The sequence below is a fragment of the Sander vitreus genome, chromosome 12 (genome assembly GCF_031162955.1).
Source record: "Sander vitreus isolate 19-12246 chromosome 12, sanVit1, whole genome shotgun sequence".
In the NCBI taxonomy this organism is placed as follows: Eukaryota; Metazoa; Chordata; class Actinopteri; order Perciformes; family Percidae; genus Sander; species Sander vitreus.
In genome coordinates, this window is record NC_135866.1 from 15,259,308 (window position 1) to 15,273,233 (window position 13,926).

Below are 13,926 nucleotides of genomic sequence, written 5' to 3' on the forward strand. Positions count from 1 at the left end.
GCATGAGTAAAATCATTCTCATGTATAAGCTGGTATGTATTTATTAATTAGTTAATCAATGTTGATTTATACTGCATGGGCCTACGCCTAGACAAAATAAATATTCAATTGCAATGTAAATATAAAAAAAAAAGTAGCCTATCTTTTGTTCCATAAAATCAACATTTATTATTTAATTAACTGGTGTGTAGCCTATTGTCTGTGCAAATTAGGACATTTATAAGAGTTAGTTCATGGGTTAGTTTAAAATATTGTTCCGATTGGAACCTCCTTTAATAAAAAATAAAAATAAAAAAGCAATGTCTGTCTATATCTACATCATTAAATGTCTTAAAATACTAAGATTATGTTTTTTTTTTAATCCATCACAGAGCTGGGAATGGGCTTGCACATTGCAGATGCAGACGCGCTCCTTCGCCCCGACCGCGGACTCGTGCTTGTTTTCCAAGCCTCGCATCTTCGGGCTTTGTCGTTTACCTCCGTAGCTAGTTGTTGCTCGTCTGAGGTCTGAACGATGATTGACAATAATGGCGACGCGTTTATTCTGAGTTGACTCCAGGGAACCATCTCTGGTTGACGAAGGGAACATCTTGGATGGCTTTCAGCACCACAAACAACAACAATAAGGATAAGCAACCAAGGACTACATTTACCTCAACGAAAAGGACTTGCTAGCCAGGAGAGGTTTATCTTGCTAGCATTGCGATAGCTAGCAACTCGGCTCGCTAGCTTGCTAAGTTGAAGAGGTGGCGTTCTTGCGTGTGGAGTGGATGAGAGAGACAGACAGCCTGGTTACTGGGTACTCATATCTGGCTAAGATAGCAATGTGGCTACCTAATAGGCTTTTTGGGTAATTCGTTCCTCAATCTAAAAGGCAACACAGAGGATGTACTGGCTTGCATTTAACGTTAGCTAGCTTGTGGGAATAGTTTTTGTAAGAGGATCCAACAGCCTTCCTAGGTAGCTAACTTAGCTACTTAGCTAGCAGACTAGCTTTGTGGATTGTTTCCGTCTCTTTCCTGTTAGACATTGCTCGCACTTGCATTTGAAAACTGATCACCAGCGCATCGATTTCTGGCTAGCAAGATCTGCTAGCTTGCGAACTTTTAAGAATTATTGTGGTATTGTGCGTCCTTTTCGTAAATGACTACCGGCAGGAATAACCGAGCGATGATGGAAGGAGTTGGAGCGAGAGTGGTCCGCGGACCTGACTGGAAGTGGGGAAAGCAGGATGGTGGAGAGGGACATGTTGGCACCGTGAGGAGTTTTGAAAGTCCAGAGGAGGTGGTTGTTGTCTGGGATAATGGGACGGCTGCGAACTACCGTTGTTCTGGAGCTTACGACGTGAGGATACTAGACAGTGCTCCAACAGGTAACGCTAACTTTACATTAGTCACATTTTGTTTGCCAGTACTTTCAGACTCATTTAAGACAAGTGTCTTTCAATGCAACAGAGTTATGTTCAACATACAAGATACTGGTCCTTTATGGCCTTCATTTTGGGGCTTTGGTGGGTGCAGGAATGAGTGATTCAACAACCAGACATCGTTTATTAATTGTTGCTGTAATTGAAAGATTAGATAACTGTAGAAAGGCATTCAAAATACTTAGGTTGTTGAAGAAACTGTGTATAAAATTCCCGGAAGCAGCAAATTAGTTGTAGCTAGTTTAATCTGTGTGTTGAAGGCAGATAACGTCTGCTTGACTACCCTGATTTGTATAAAAATACAAAATGAGTATTTTATTAAATACATCCTGTCTGTTTACATCATGGATATATAAGAGAACGTTTACATCCTGAACAGATGTATGTCACAGACAGCACTGTGTCAAATTACACATTGAGAGAATTTTTTTTCTTCAACATTATAAAAAGTATATCGGTAGGATGTACTCTGTTTGTATAAGTATATACATAAATACTTCCTCTGTACTTGTCATAGTCAAAACAGTTACACTTTTCAGCATATAGCATGTGTATGTTGACTGGCTTCATTCAGTTCCTTATATCTTCACCTGATGATACAGTTATGGGATGATGAGCAAAATGAGATGTTCTTAGTTCTTTTCATGAGTCTTAAGTATCAACCCCATCTTAAAAAGAGAGATGGCCCTTAACGTCATTAGTCTAGCTGTTCTCACAAGGTATGGGGAATATATAGAAGTTTCATAGTGCACACAATTATTTCAAATACATACGTATTGTTGATAGCAGGTTGTTCCAGTAGTACTACTACTGATATACAATGTACACATACTACCACACAATACAACCCCAATGTAATAATGTGGACTAATACAACCCCCCCTCCCTCTCCCCCAGGCATCAAGCATGATGGAACCATGTGTGACACCTGCCGTCAACAGCCCATCATTGGTATTCGCTGGAAATGTGCTGAGTGCACCAATTACGACCTTTGCACAACATGTTACCATGGAGACAAGCATCACCTGAGACACCGATTCTACAGGATCACCACCCCAGGCAGTGAGAGGTTAGTTAACCTAGCGACATTTACCAGTATGGTGTCTCACCTTTTTTAGACCCACCAATGATCAAATAGACACAAGGTAGCCAGGTAATCTCTGCACTTAATTGTGATTGGTTGGTACTCCCTTAGTTTGTGGTTTATGTTGCTTTGTGTGTGTGTGTGTGTGTGTGTGTGTGTGTGTGTGTGTGTGTGTGACATTTGAGAAGTCTGTTGTGCACCCTACCTCTCAGGCAGACATAATCTGTCTCTATGCTCCCAGCCCTCAGTTGCCAGGGAACAACTCAGCCTCGTTTTGAAGATCCAGTCATTAGCTATATTAATGCAGCGCTCCCCATATGTAGGATTTATTAAATCAATTTTTGTATTCATTTATTTGAGAAGATTAACCAGATGTTTTAGTATTTATGTCTTTAGAAGGCTGCATGCTCATGAAACATAAGTGCATATTGATGGAAAAGTCTGTTTTGCAGCTGACTTTCAAATTTCAGAATTTAGAGCTTTGACTGCAGAAAGCATTGGAATTGCACATGATGAACAGAGATAATGAAAACTTTTCACTAGAGATGTTCCGATACCAGTATCGGTATCGGCTCCGATACTGCCTAAAATGCTGGTATCGGTAAGTACTGGAGTTTATGCACCGATCCGATACCACGTAATAAAGCCCTAAAGAACAAATATAAGAATTAAGAATTTTGTAAGACAAGACTGTCTATGAAGCTTATGGGACCAATTTGATGGTGATACGTAACGGATGTAAAACATGTTTTGGTGAGGATGGCTAAGCGTGAACAACCGCAGATGGATACAATGTGACCGGCATCCCCTGGCTTAAAAGCTAGTGTATGGAAGCATTTTGGCTTCTTTGAAGTTGAAGGGAAAAGGGAGACCCACACTGTATGCAAGTTGTGTCTAACTAAACAAAAATATTTTGGGACCATAACAAACATGAGAAACCATATTTAAACTTTCTTGTATTAATTAAACATATTGTAAGTCAATTCATCTGTTTATTTTAAGTATGGATCATTACAAATACGCCATGTTTTAAAAGTAGCAAGTACACAGTGAGAAAAAACAAATCATGTATAAAAATCTAAAATGTTGATGCATCAACATGCATTAATTACTTTTTGTTTATGTGCCCACAAACATTTGTAAATGCCCCGATTTTTACCATTTTTCCTAGGTCGCACCGGTGCACCTAACGTCCTCGCATCCGCTGCCTCTCCACGAACGAAGCAATGTCGTTTATATCGATATGGTTTAATGTTGCGTTACATGACCCATTCCTTCTGTAAAACCGTGCCTGTGTTTGGATCTCTCCTCTTACTCTCTGCGCAGCCCCGCCCCCATTCACGCACACACGGCTCCACTGCTGCTGACATTTGTCTACAGTTTTAATTGTTATTAACACAGCTATATATTGTTAAGTATGAGAGGGAAGCCTGTATTGCTACCAGTGTTTCCGCTGGAAACTCTCTGTTATTGCGGCCGCCACGGCGAAAAACACATTAGAGGTTATTAAATGCAACTAACTTCAGTTGGTTGAGTAGGCTAATAGCGTGTGAGACGGAGCCTGCTGGACCTGGGCGAGAGATGTGACCCATGGCCAGAATATCATAGTTCATAAAAATGCAGCGCAGTGACTATACAGACATTTCATAGCCTACACAAGACGTGTGTAAGGCTGCTGACCCGTGCTGGACCCATTCATAATGAGTCAGCCGTCACTCTGTGAGTAGCATACGCTTCAGTCCATCGCACTCCCCCCCTCTCCTCCTCTCTCCCTCTGTCTCCCTGTCTTTCTTTCTGTTTTTTTTTTTTTTTTAAAAGACTTAGGCCTTTATTTTGATAGGAAAGCTGAAGACATGAAAGGGGAGAGAGAGGGGGGAATGACATGCAGGAAAGGGCTGCAGGTCGGAGTCGAACCTCTATATATACCAACTGAGCTGTTTGGGTGTCCTCTCTCTCTTTTAATCTAAAAATAAAAATAAAAGTCTGTTGTTGTTGAAAACAAGTGAATGAGCTTTCTTAGAGATATATATTTTTTAAATGTGTTGCAGCTGTATATTTTCAAACTGGGAAGGAAACCCTTTCTTTGCATTTTATTTTAATCACAATCAGTTTTAATGAAAGAGTTTGTGAAAAGTGGCTTTGACTTAAAACTGAACATTTAGCCCACTTTGTAAAAAAATACAGAGCTATATATCATGTATCGCCATTCAGCGTTAACGGCGACGCAAGGAAAAATTTGGGTGCACCTAAATTTTGTGCTGGTGCACCTAAATAAAAAAGTCCGGCGCACCAGTGCAACCGAGGCAAAAAGTTAGTCTGGAGCCCTGCAATGCAAGACCGCTTCTGGTAAACACAAAATTTACAAGTTTGTAATAACTGTCCCAGAAGTTACTAATTATATAATAATATGAAGAATCACACTAGACAGGTACAGCCCAGTGTTTTCACTTCATGCAGTCACAGCAGGGTGCTACAGAAATCCTTTGTGCTTAATATTGCTTTATTTATCACTGTAGTGGCTTAGAGTCTTTCCAGAGCCACTTGCCTACATGGAGATATGATTGCGCCTAGAACAAAGTCGTGAATCAGAGAAATAAAACGTTGTTTACGCCCATTCATCACTAGAAATGCAACTGTAGCAAGCATCTCAATATCACTAACGTTATCCACATTCATGTTTAGCTGCAACCAGACATGTATGAAGTACTAGAGACCCAGACTTAAGTAAAAGTACAAGTGCTCTATCAAAAAAGTGACTTGAGTAGAAGTTAAAGTGCACCACACTTAAGTGGAAGTACTAAAGTATTCAACATTTTTTGTACTTAAGTATTGCAAGTAGTTTATTTTAAAATGTACTACTCAAGTAGTGAAAGTAAAGGTACAAGTATTGTGTTATGCAGTTATTAAAGAAAACAGTCAAAAGTTTGAATATCATTGTTTATATTATTTCAAATGTTTAGCTAAAGGACACTCACAATTCCTTTGGATGTAGCAGCAGTACAGAAGCTGGTGTGCCATTTGTGTATTATATTTGTAACGTACCTTGATGTGTTTCTTCAAATTCGACGTTGAATTTTTGAAAGCCATTATTTCGCAATCTTTCGGGAGGCAGAGTAGGCACTTCATTCTATATGAATTGTCTTTCACTCCGACAAATGAAAACATGGACTCTAAGTAGGGCCGGGGTGGTCTCCTTCCTCACCCTCGCCGCCACGATCACTCGAAGACAGCTTGATCGCTTGAGTCCCTCAATGATGAGCCAGCTTCATCAAACCTGGTGACCGAGCCATCTACCACTCTGGCAGTGATAATGTGGGTTTGGAATGATTCGTAACATTTTTATAATTGTAATGATGCAGCACATAAAAAATTTATCGGAGTAAAAGTATTAAACCCATCAAAAATATGTGCTGAAGTAGGAGAAAAAATAATACTCCAGTAGAGTACAGATACAGCCTTTTAGTGTTTAAGTACAGTAGTGAAGTAGTTCTACTTCGTTACTATACATCTCTGGATGCAACAAATTATATATATATATCCAGCTACAAAAAAGCTTGAAAGTCGGAAATTAGAACAGAAGTACAAAGAGTCGTCACTAAAGAGATGATACACTGTCTCGTCTCGTCGCATTGGTGTGAACTGGCAGGTTTTAGAACGTTGCAGACCGGCGCATTGCAAGTTTCCACTTTTCACAAATCTTTGGTCTGAACTGGGCTTAAAAGTACCATTTATATGAACTCTGCAGCACTACCTACATGTATCTGACAATAAATGCAATTTTTTTCTTTAAGATTATGTTTTTGGGCATTTTAGACCTAATATTTGATAGGACAGCTTAGACATAAAAGGGGAGAGAGAGCAGGAATGACATGCAGCAAAGGGCCGCAGATCGGAATTTACCTAAAAATAGAATTAGTTTTAGCTTTTAGTCAGAACGTTGGAAGTTGGTGCAGTAGAGTTTACAGTTTGTGGACAAACTTCAAACCAGGGCATGATCAGTGGTAATCAGACCAAGGAATCTGCGCACAATACCATTAATCCTACATGAGGTGCTGTGTGTTTTGGTGTATGTGATGTGTATCTACCCTTAGGTCTTAGGAAAATAATTACCCATAGTTTATAGTGGAAACAATGTTTTAGGCGTGGTGTGTGGAAAGTGGAAACATTGTTACCAATTCATTCATGTACAGACAAGATCAAGTCAAATTTGTAGAAGGCAGCTTTACTCTGTGCATTCAAATATGCTCTACATAGAGATTATTGTGGCTCATGTGTTGTAGGAAAACAAGCAATCAAATCAGTCACTGATTTGATTTAAAGACTTTAATTGTATTATTTGGACCAGTTAGTGAGTATGCACACTCACTAAATTCCACAACTTGCATTTGATTACGTCATTGCATAGACTGTCATTACTGTGATGATGCTTCATCTGTTTCAGGCCTATTTCAGCCAAATATCATAGTTTAGTAAATGAACACATGGCCCAACAGCTGGCAGCCTTTTCAACTGAGTACGACTTCATTTCCCCCGAGACAGACCTTGCATAATGCACAATGGGTGCTGGAGGTCTCCCCAGCTCAAACTGCTCCAACAGCGTAGTGGGGTGTTTTGTTACACCCCATTAGATTCTGTCACTAACTGCCGAAGAGGGAGTGGTTAGAGGCCACAAGCTGTTTGCACTGGTTAGACCTACACTGTCCAGCTGCCGTGTCTACCATCAAGGCTCACACTTGTTTGATGGTTAGAGCTCAGCTATTAACTTCTATTACCTTTTCATTGGTTAGGCTTGTGGTGAAGCTGGAGTTAAGACTGCAGCTCACAGCAGCATAGTGATATCAAAATGTAAAAAAAAATTGCATTTGACTGCTTAAAGGGATAGTTCGGCTGAATTGAGGTGGGGTTGTACGAGGTACTTATCGATAGTCAGCTACAGTAGATGACGGTTAGCACGCCACAAGTTAAAAGAAGCAGGCAGGAGAGTACCAACATGAAAGCTGTTGTGGACAAGGTCAAAAACGGATTTTAGCCAACTTAAAAGCCCCATCTAAAAAAACTAATTTACCCAGTTTACCTTGCCATCAGACAGCCCTCTCCTCCAGTTCCCACAGAAGTTTCCCCTCTCTCTCTTTTGGCCGTTCAATCTCCCTCTGTAAAAGTAATGTTTCTGTACACTCCAGTCTCTTGTCTCCACAGTAAATGGCATTTCCTAGTCGCTGTCATAATCACTAATTTTTATTTCATATTTGTTTATTCCATAATCTGCTGATATGTGGCGTAATACAGTGCGCAGCACAGTTGTGCTTATGCTTAGGAATACGTGTAGTGCCAAAGGAAAGGGGTGTCTGACGGCAAGGTAAAGCAGTGAACATATTCTGGATATAGCGTACACTTAAACTGATATTGATTTTCTTAGCTGGGCCTTTTTTTACAGGTGACAAAAGTACGTTTTGCTGCTGACTCTCCATCATGCCTGCAGCAGCCGGCTGTGTTACAAGGAAGTATGGCAGCTTAGATACTTAGTCAAAATAGTAGCCTAGCTAGATTCTACTGATTTCTACTGATTGACAGCTAAGGGGCATTGTTAGGCACGACGCGAAGCCGAGCGAAGTGTTAAATAAATAATAAATGGCGGCATGCGATTTAAAAAAAAATGTACGCGTTATGCTCGGCCCTTAATCGCATCGCGATTGACGCGTTAATGCGGACAGCCCTATGTGAATGCTATGCTGTTACAAAAATTATTGATATACGACATGATACCTGCCGCTCAATGACACACAGCGTCTTTCTTGAATTTAACTGCAGGGAAATACCTTTCCTAAAGGCAGTAGAAAGTCACAATTCATTTTGAGAAAGGTCAGTAGTGGTTTGTTGCTTACTACGCTGACAAATGTTTCTGGTTTGATTTGAGTTGCCCAATTCTGTGACCGTCGATGATTGTCAGGGACTGTATGGTTGATACAGCAGATTAGATACTGTTATGGGCAAATGCTCGCAGTAAGATTTTTTCATCTGTAACCATGTCCCATTTGGTAATTTACACCATGACTCCAGAGCAGTGGGCACACAGGGAAGGGCAGATAATGACACAAAGTAGGGCTGGGCGATATGGAGAAAATCCGATATCACGATATTCTTGACCAAATACCTCGATATCGATATTGCGGCGATATTCTAGGGTTGACAATTGGTGCTTTAACAAAATATCTTCACACTTAGATTTTAGATAAATAATCATCAGTAATGTGGACATAATGTCTAAGAGGGGAAAAGGCAAATAATAGAACAGCTAGAACAGTCTGGTAAGTTCAGAAAAGTACATCACTTTACTGTAATGCAGCCTTTAAAACCAGAAAACGCACCACTTATGTCTTATCACGATATTACGATATCCAAAATCTAAGACGATATCTAGTCTCATATCACAATATCGATATAATATCAATATATTGCCCAGACATGGGCACTGGCATCCCCTCTGCAGTGCATTTTTGCTAGTAATTGGAAACAACTGTGAATAGATCCATGTACACAGTTTTACATGAGTGATTAAACCCTAACCCAAATGAAAACAATTGTGTGTTTTTATCTGAGCAGAGTACTTTTGGAGTCGCGTCGCAAGTCAAAGAAAATCACAGCCAGAGGGATCTTCACTGGTGGCCGGGTGGTGAGAGGAGTAGACTGGCAGTGGGAAGACCAAGATGGAGGCAATGGAAGGAGAGGAAAGGTAGGGTTCCAGCCAAGAAACTCTACTTTGCCCATTTTCTTTCCTCTACAAGCCAACTGTTTTGACATGTAAATTTAGTACAATACAGACAAAAGGAAGTGCTCAACAGTTAGCACTGAGGCCAATAAGATGCAGAGTCAAGTAAAGTGTGATTTATGGTTGTGCGGAGGCTCCACGCAGCGCTTTCGCCGTAGCCTACGTAAGTGGCCTGATGTTTATACTTGTGCGTGTGTGTGTGTGTGTGTGTGTGTGTGTGTGTGTGTGTGTGTGTGTGGTAGAGCGAGGGAGAAGTGAGAGAGTCACGGTGATTAGCTTCGGAGCTAGTAGCGACTCTAGAGTCATAGTGAGAGAAACAAAGTGCCTCTGCTGTGCTTTCTGACCACGGTGGGAAATCTGTATCAGGAAACGTTAACCCTCTCCTTGATTTCATGTTGTTTATGGAGAAGGAGAACCAGGAAATAAGTCGGGGGGGAAATGCAACACAACCAAGCCCCGACGTGCGTCGCCGGACGTGTTGTTAAATTTTGCACGTCAGGCTACGGCGTAGGTTCCGGTGTAGATTTGTGTCTCCACGTACCTACATACATAGCTACGGTGTGGATTTAACGCAGAAGTATAAATCACGCTTAAGTCTGGCAGTCAGTCACCCACTTAGGCCAGTGCTCGAAAGATGTTTCGGACTTTACTATTTCTCATATAGGAAAAAGCATGTGATCTTTACTTTGCCACTTTTCCTTTTTACAAGTAAGTTTCTACCTCATCTGAGAGCTTCTTTGGGTTCAGAGTTGTCTGTGTATCAAGTAAAACTTAAAAAAAAAAAAAAAAGCCAAGAGAGAGAATTTTCTCTAATAAATCTTTTTTTCCACAAGTGAGGTGTGAGGCATCTTTCTATTTTTCAAAGCCGCACGATTAAGTGGATAATAAATCCCTGGCGGTAAGGCAGGCTCGATAAGCTTCACAGAGGATATCACAACCACATGTGTGCCACTGAATGAAGCATGACCACCCGTAAGTGCTGCATAGAAGGGAAAAACAAGGACCCCTTGCCCTAAACAATCTTATAGAGGAAAAAACAAACCTGCATCTCAGGATATGATTTCATTTGAAATATGCAGGGGCGTCACCCAAAACAGAAAGGGCACTGCCTGACTCAACATGTTCGTAGCATGGTAATATTACTTGCAAGTGAGAACACAAACAGTCCAGTCCTCTGGTGCCTAACTAGGTGTGCAACATTATGCTGTAGTTAAAGTTATCATTGTTCTGCAGCCTTTTTTAGGTTCATAAAAAAAATAACACTTATCTGTAATCTACTGTAATGGATACTACAATAACCAAAATCAATACGTCGTTTCATATCACTGTGTCAATAATATATTGATATCAGCCACTTGTAGCTGGAGAGGAGAGATACAACTCAGTGAAAAGTAAAGATTCAGCTTAATTTTCCTTAAGTGAATAATACTAAGTTTGCTGTGTTGGTAAACGTTATCAGCTTTAGCCACTAATCCAGATTTAGTGCAAAATAAAGACTGATGTGTTGGAACATTTCTAAACTCATGTTGACAAGAGGTTGACTTGGACCTGTTGTGTTGGAAAATGATCAAAATGTCATAGTAAATTTGTATAGAAATGATGATAGGAAAAAGAGTTAAATGCGCCTCTGAAAACCCCTTACTTCTTGGTTTAATTCCAAGGATTCCTATTTATCTCTACTGAGGCTATACACAGACTTCCTTGCTACAGGTTATTCTAGGCTTAAATACATCATTAGAAAATAATACAATGTCGTATGGGGTACAGTCTATTTAGATTTGTACTGTAAATGTGCTGTAAAGTGCTTGCATTTTGACTCTGGTCCAGACCCCCGAGTATTTCATTTAAGACTTCATTTTGCTGTGTTATTTAATGGAATCTCTCATTACTGTTTTATGGTGCTGTAAGCAATATGCTCTCCAGAAAACTGCTATTGCATGTCCTGCAGCTTAGATGTTCCGTTAGTTTAGCATGAATATTACCTCCTGAGGCCCATTAATCAATTACCTCTGAAATGGGCCTGAAAATAATTTAACGATTTGATTTCTGTTTTTACTTAAGGCACAGCTTTTTATTAAAGAATTAATTTACTCCAATACAGCTCTTCTCTTAACACAAAGCGTTGCGCTGTTTGTGATGGAGAAAGAATTGTCTCATGTGAAAATCCCAACCTTATCTTCCAAATTTTAATTGATTTTGCGATTCCCCCATTCGTAGCTCATTGCTTATTCATGCCTATAACAAATGATTTTCCGTGGCTTACAGTGCCCTTCAATTTTCTTTAGCCAAAATCTGTGAGCTGGTTCTCACTACAGAAGGTGGGAACAGCATTAGTCATGAAACGCCTGTGTAAAAATGTAGTGGTAGATGTTTGTTGGGGTGCTTTTGGTGGACCAGCGGGTGAGACAGTCAAAAGATAGACTCACACACTCGTACTGAGGAGAGTAAGGTGAGCCTGGAACGGTTGTGGCAAAAAAGTGGACCGATTGCGGTATATTTCACATATATGTTGGAAAGATTCAATAAATTGGCATGACGATGAAGAGAAAATGATTTTCATACTGACCTAAGCATACTAGGACGAGGGAGAGTTCAAACTAAATGTAATTGCGCCCCCTAGAATCGAAGCCTAATCAAATATGTTCTTGATCAATCCCACTACTAATATTTCACAGTAGTTAGGGAATTAAACTTTACTTGAAGATGAAACACAGTGACCGTGCAGCATACAGAGCTTCTACCACTACGGCCCCGTTTTCACCTGGTATTAAAAACCGATCCGAGTGCCCCCATCACAAGTGGAAAGCTCTAGGCACGTGTTTTCCCACCTGGTAAAGTAAAATGAATCTCCAAATGTGTCGTTAGTGACCACTTGTGATCGGATCTCACTTCCGCTTTTGCTCTCTTGGAAAACCGTGCTACACGAAACTAAAACTCTAAGCTTGCAAGTTGGCCAGAAGACGTTAGACCCTTCAACTTGAGGAGGTCACTTTCAACTTGTGTTAGCAGACATCTCCTTGTCTTTGAGCTAGGCACTGAATACTTACTTGGCTCCAGGGTTGCTGTTCTGTAGTTCAACCTCCAACCTAACCTTCAATTTTGAAAGATAATTTCCCTACAGGGATCAATAAAGTATCATGTTCGCTATCATTATGAGGTTTTAAGATGACAAATACCTGCTAGAAAGCTCCCACTAAGAAAATGATCTCCTTCTGGTCAATATTATATTGTCACATACAGTATGCCAGAAAATGTACAGCCAGTCAATACCCTTTTCACACTAAAATGATCATGACATTAGGCTAAAATTGCTGTCAATGTGTCCTTATCTGTCTTTATCATCTCCCATTCTCCTCCACAGGTGACAGAGATCCAGGACTGGAGTGCAGCCAGCCCTCACAGCGCTGCCTACGTACTGTGGGACAATGGGGCCAAGAACCTCTACCGGGTTGGCTTTGAGGGAATGGTGAGCAAACTTCCACCCTGACCCTCATGCTCAGCCCGCTCACTCACTCACACACACACACACACACACACACACACACACACACACACACACACACACACACACACACACACACACACACAGAGTCTCACAAAAGATCAGCTGTCAGGTGGCTTTTGTGTCTGACCGCAGCCCTGAGGCTCTTTCTTTTGCTGCCAGGCCTTTGTGAGAGCCATGCAGCCAGCATGAGTAAGACACCATTGTACAGGCAGCTGGAAGGGGAGGGTATCTGCATGATAAAGGCAAGCTGTTCTTTCTGCTTTTTAGGGGTAGAGTGTAAACATGGAGGTCAATTTTAGAGGATGGGGGCACTCTCTAGGGGTTGTTGCAGGCGCAGCTACACACGTGTCTCAAATGAAAAGCATCTTCCTCATTGGTGGAGACTGCCCTTGCCTTTTTACGAAAGAGGCCAATCGGGTTTCTCGGTTGCATAACAGATTTCCCTTTGTTATTTTAATAGGCTGGTAGGAAAGTAGATGGCATCTGCCTCTGGGTTAAGTAAATCATGGCTTCGACCCCCCATCTTGACTGTTTTATTTTGGCTTTGTTTCTTATTAAGACAGTGATCAAATCCTGCTAACACCTGCATAGGTACCTCACATTAGGGTATGTTCCAAATGCAGCATGCCAGGCCAACACCTTTTCCTGTTTAGTAATGTCTGTTTTGTGCTCATAGCATCATACGATCAAAAGTATCTTGCTGTCTGAATACAGTAGGATAGACTGGAGTTAATAAGTTGTTGGGACTTGTACTCAGGTCTTTAGTGTTCAATCAGTTCAGAGGAATGTTTGCTCTGCCTCAGGATCATCTCTGCCCTCTAACTCTGCCACAGTGGCTGCACATCTGAGTCATTACAAATGATGCCTTCTCTCTGTAGCAATGTAGTGTTTTATTGTCCTGCCTTACCCTTAGGGCACTGATATTCTTGGTATTCTCTGCAACTACACTGACACTACAGCTTTAAGTGTGGATATCTCTTTATTCATGATCATTGCGCCCCTCATCTAATAGAATTACCCTGGGTAATTATCTAATCCCTTCCCTCTTTTCTCTCTCAGTCGGATCTGAAATGTGTCCAGGATGCCAAAGGCGGCTCTTTTTACAGAGACCACTGTCCCGTTTTAGGTAAGTAAGCTTGTGATCT

General features: G+C 40.9%; 1 protein-coding gene across 4 annotated transcripts in view; it reads left to right on the top strand.

Annotated features, from left to right (window-relative positions):
- Positions 1-470: 470 nt before the first annotated feature.
- mib1 (MIB E3 ubiquitin protein ligase 1) overlaps positions 471-13,926 on the top strand; it is a 59,731-nt gene continuing 46,275 nt past the window's right edge. For all 4 annotated transcript variants that reach the window (XM_078264044.1, XM_078264045.1, XM_078264046.1 and 1 more), the window contains exons 1-5: positions 471-1,372; positions 2,324-2,495; positions 9,111-9,240; positions 12,638-12,742; positions 13,841-13,907. In XM_078264044.1, coding sequence (XP_078120170.1) covers positions 1,144-1,372; positions 2,324-2,495; positions 9,111-9,240; positions 12,638-12,742; positions 13,841-13,907 — 703 coding nt within the window. In that variant the 5' untranslated portion in view covers positions 471-1,143. The remainder of the gene's footprint in view (positions 1,373-2,323; positions 2,496-9,110; positions 9,241-12,637; positions 12,743-13,840; positions 13,908-13,926) is intronic.